The sequence below is a fragment of the Cucurbita pepo genome, chromosome 9 (assembly GCF_057944985.1).
Source record: "Cucurbita pepo subsp. pepo isolate OVF chromosome 9, ASM5794498v1, whole genome shotgun sequence".
Taxonomy (NCBI): Eukaryota; Viridiplantae; Streptophyta; class Magnoliopsida; order Cucurbitales; family Cucurbitaceae; genus Cucurbita; species Cucurbita pepo.
The window spans coordinates 9404514-9408597 of NC_141806.1; the positions used below are offsets into that span (position 1 = coordinate 9404514).

Genomic DNA, 4084 nt, shown 5'->3' on the forward strand with positions numbered 1-4084 from the left:
CTCGTCACACTGTTCTATGGTTTAGTCCGATATGAGCTAGCAGAGGGACCTAATGGACCTATAGATCATGGGCTCCAACGATCGAAGATTAACCGATTAAACTCATTGACCTGGTTAACCAACATTCGTTAACTACTAGGACACTCCACTATAGCCTAGTAGTTGCACTCCCCTCACTATAGATATATTTCTGTCCATCTGATATAACCATGATTAGTAAGTCGATCCTTCACAGGTTGTTCGTAACTAGAGCTGGGTCAATTTACCGTTTTACCCCTGAAGTCATTTCTTGTTCCTTATGTCTCACTGATCCTCTAATGAACAATTGGTTTGTGGTCCAACCAGTAAACCGAATCCCTCTCAGGCCAATGAGAGGGTGGGGCCCCTTGTTCAAGACATGGAGTCAGTGCTTAAGGGAACTACCTTTCTTCTATCCCTAAAAGTGGGTAGGAGTGAATTCCGTCTTGCACCCCATGTCCCCAGCCATTCACCCAGTCTTACCCCTGAAATGGGAGGCCTGTTGAGTCGGCGAACTAGAGCCACTCTCACCCATGCAAATCTAAGGATAATTCCGAATAAACAGGAGTTCATGGTTAGCTCAGGATTAAAACCGAGTTACCTAGGTTATCGAATGTAAAGAAAATCAGTCTCAACAGTAAACGACTTTATAAAGTGAGAGTGGTTTTCTTCATGGTCCGATCTTATGCAATACTCATTGCATAGGACGCCCCCACTCACATGTCTCCACATGCACAATTTAGTGATCACATTGTTTATATCATATACAAAAGTGGGCCGCATCCATAGTGTCCCCAGAATAAGGTACTCAGTCTTATCCTTATACTATAGATCATTTTGACTATATACTTGAACTTGATCCACTCTTATGTCTCTACATATAGTTCAAGTAATCATACTATAGCAAGAGTGTTCTTAGTTTATTGGATTTAGATTAATGATCGTAAAGTTCACTTTATTCAATAACAATTTATTACTGAATAAACATCAATAATAACTTTATTGAAAATAGAATATATCTTTGTTTACAAACTATGAGTTTTAGGACATAAAACCCAACAGTATTCATATACAAATATAATATTTTGTTTTTCTTCATAATTTAAAATTTTGGAGAACAACAATACACTTCGTTACAAAATAAATTTCATACAAAAAAAAACAACATTTTTGTGTTATTCCATTATTTTTCATTGGTTCCGGAAGGATAATTCCACCAAAAGGAGATAATAAAGCTTCTCTAACTTTTATAGTTCCACTTGTGAATCAATTCATCAACATTAGCAAGAAAGTTTCTCAAGTAAATTCCATCATCTTTAGCCGTCCAAAGACAAGTTCCTACAGTTCCACGTTTGCACCTATCACGGAGCCATAAGTGCTGCGTTTCAGGCCAAAAGCTTTCAAATGAGACATATGCTTGTGGCGTCTCCAATTTGCACCAATAGAGGGTTGATCCCCAAAAGCTAACCTTGAAGTTCCACTGGTAATCATCTCCATGATTAAGCAAACGATGATACCCCAAGTCATCGTCTTTAGACTGACAATGCACAAGCAACCCAAGTTTGCTTAGCCCGTTAACCACATGTATGTAATATCTAGAAGGTCCTGGTGGTGGTAACGCGACCCTTGGAACCTGAGCCCCAACTAAAGCCACCGTGAAAAGAAAGAAAACGACAATATTCTTTATCATTTCCTAATCAACCTTTAGCTTAACTACCAATTTGTGTTGGACATGTGAATAAATATACGTACTTATAGTACATGCAAGAAACTATGTAAATGCATGCTATGGTTGCAAAAAAACTCAATCATTTAACTAATCTCGGTTGCAACACAATTTAAGGTTAATTTTGGGATAATTTGAGAGATTTATTAGATTTTCAATAACAAAATTCCTTGAATAGATAATAGTTATTAGCCCAAGAATAATAAATATTTCATTGATTTTTAAAACACTCTCATAAAATGGACAACAAAATATGAATACTTCCCGGTAGAAAACATAAAATAGAGAAAGCAATTCATAGATTACATATGGTATAGCACCCAAGTCCAACAAGGTATTAAATTCCCGATTTATTTTTTTAAGTTGAACTTTCAAACTTTTTACGAGGACCTTAGAAATTTTAGGGTGAGGTAGAACAGATAAGTTCAAAAAATTCTAGAACTATAGTTTCAAACAGGAATTGCGCAAGACTTCTTTCGCAAGAATTACTCAATGCCTGTTGGGAGAACCGTTATGGGGTTTTGATTTCATCATGTCACACCCTGAATCTCTAGGATGTTGGGTTTTATGCCCTAAAACGTATAGTTTGTAAACAAAAACATATTCTATTTTCAATAAAGTTATTATTGTTGTTTATCAAGTGAAGATTGTTATTGAATAAAGTGAACTTTACGACCACTAATCTAAATCCAATAAACTAAGAACACTCTGGCTATAGTATGATTACTTGAACTATATGTAGTGAATAAAAATCATGGGACCTCGTGCATGTATGTATGTATGTCATGTGTATCGGGATACTTCCCCGTTATGTTAAGTTAGTACGGATGCATACCTTCGATATATATGTTCGACATGTTATCATGAAGACCTTTTCTTTTATGAGGGTCCAGTCACGTGTATTGTGTTGTGCCCGACAAAGTCCGGCCTAAGGGGCACGTATACCAATCCGTCTGAAGGGTCCATGTATGCGTACGTGGGCCGTGTGTAGAAAAGTACCATGCATCCAACTCTGCCAAGAATTGAAAAAAGCCTAAGGTCATGCTATGGTTTAAACGATAGGTCACAGTCATATATTGTGTGTGATTGCATTACTAACCGAATAATATAACTTTACACGATATAAGGTGTTTGCCTCACTAGTTGCGTTCGTATATCCCAACACCATTTTCGCATTTATAAAGAAATTTAAGAGGACCCTCTTGTAATTAAATATTATTTTGTATTTAATTTTGGTGTTGTTTATCTTCCTTTAAATTTATATTTTATCGAATTTTCATGTTTTATTTTATGTTACTTTTCATTTTTTTGGTTTGCTTTTTCATATTTTTAGTTTTGGTCCGAGATCCAAATTCTTGAAAATCGGACATCAAGAAAGATTGTGGAACTACAATGTAATATGTGAAACTTTTAATAAGATATATGGAAATTCAAGGATTGTGCCTACCATCCTATTCTAAGATCGATGTGAAGATGGCAGAAACATGAGCTTTTAATACCTATTTTAGATTTTATTGTTCTAAACTCTCTCTCAGATTGGTCAGTAAAAATCATCATTTTTTTTTAGTTTTAATATAAAAACTATATTACAACTTTGAAAACTTGTATTCATATACAAATATAATATTTTGTTTTTCTTCATAATTTAAAATTTTGGAGAACAACAATACACTTCGTTACGAAATAAATTTCATACAAAAAAAAAAAAATAACATTTTTGTGTTATTCCATTATTTTTCATTGGTTCCGGAAGGATAATTCCACCAAAAGGAGATAATAAAGCTTCTCTAACTTTTATAGTTCCACTTGTGAATCAATTCATCAACATTAGCAAGAAAGTTTCTCAAGTAAATTCCATCATCTTTAGCCGTCCAAAGACAAGTTCCTACAGTTCCACGTTTGCACCTATCACGAAGCCATAAGTGCTGCGTTTCAGGCCAAAAGCTTTCAAAAGAGACATATGCTTGTGGCGTCTCCAATTTGCATCATGTCACACCCTGAATCTCTAGGATGTTGGGTTTTATGCCCTAAAACATATAGTTTGTAAACAAAAACATATTCTATTTTCAATAAAGTTATTATTGTTGTTTATCAAGTAAAGATTGTTATTGAATAAAGTGAACTTTACGATCACTAATCTAAATCCAATAAACTAAGAACACTCTGGCTATAGTATGATTACTTGAACTATATGTAGTGAATAAAAATCATGGGACCTCGTGCATGTATGTATGTCATGTGTATCGGGATACTTCCCCGTCAAGATCTCTTATACTCCAACATCGTGAAGAGTTTAACTATCTCCATGTCGGTCTTGTCCAAGTCGCGGTAAAACCATTG

General features: G+C 35.0%; 1 protein-coding gene across 1 annotated transcript; it reads right to left on the minus strand.

Annotated features, from left to right (window-relative positions):
• Positions 1-1258: 1258 nt before the first annotated feature.
• On the minus strand, positions 1259-1708 carry LOC147791265 (S-protein homolog 1-like). Its single transcript, XM_087126608.1, has one exon. The coding sequence runs from the start codon at positions 1706-1708 to the stop codon at positions 1259-1261; it is 450 nt and encodes a 149-aa protein (XP_086982734.1).
• Positions 1709-4084: the final 2376 nt, after the last annotated feature.

Coding starts and splice junctions, on each gene's coding strand:
- LOC147791265 (XM_087126608.1), bottom strand. CDS start 1,708: ATGATAAAGAATATTGTCGTTTTCTTTCTTTTCACGGTGGCTTTAGTT.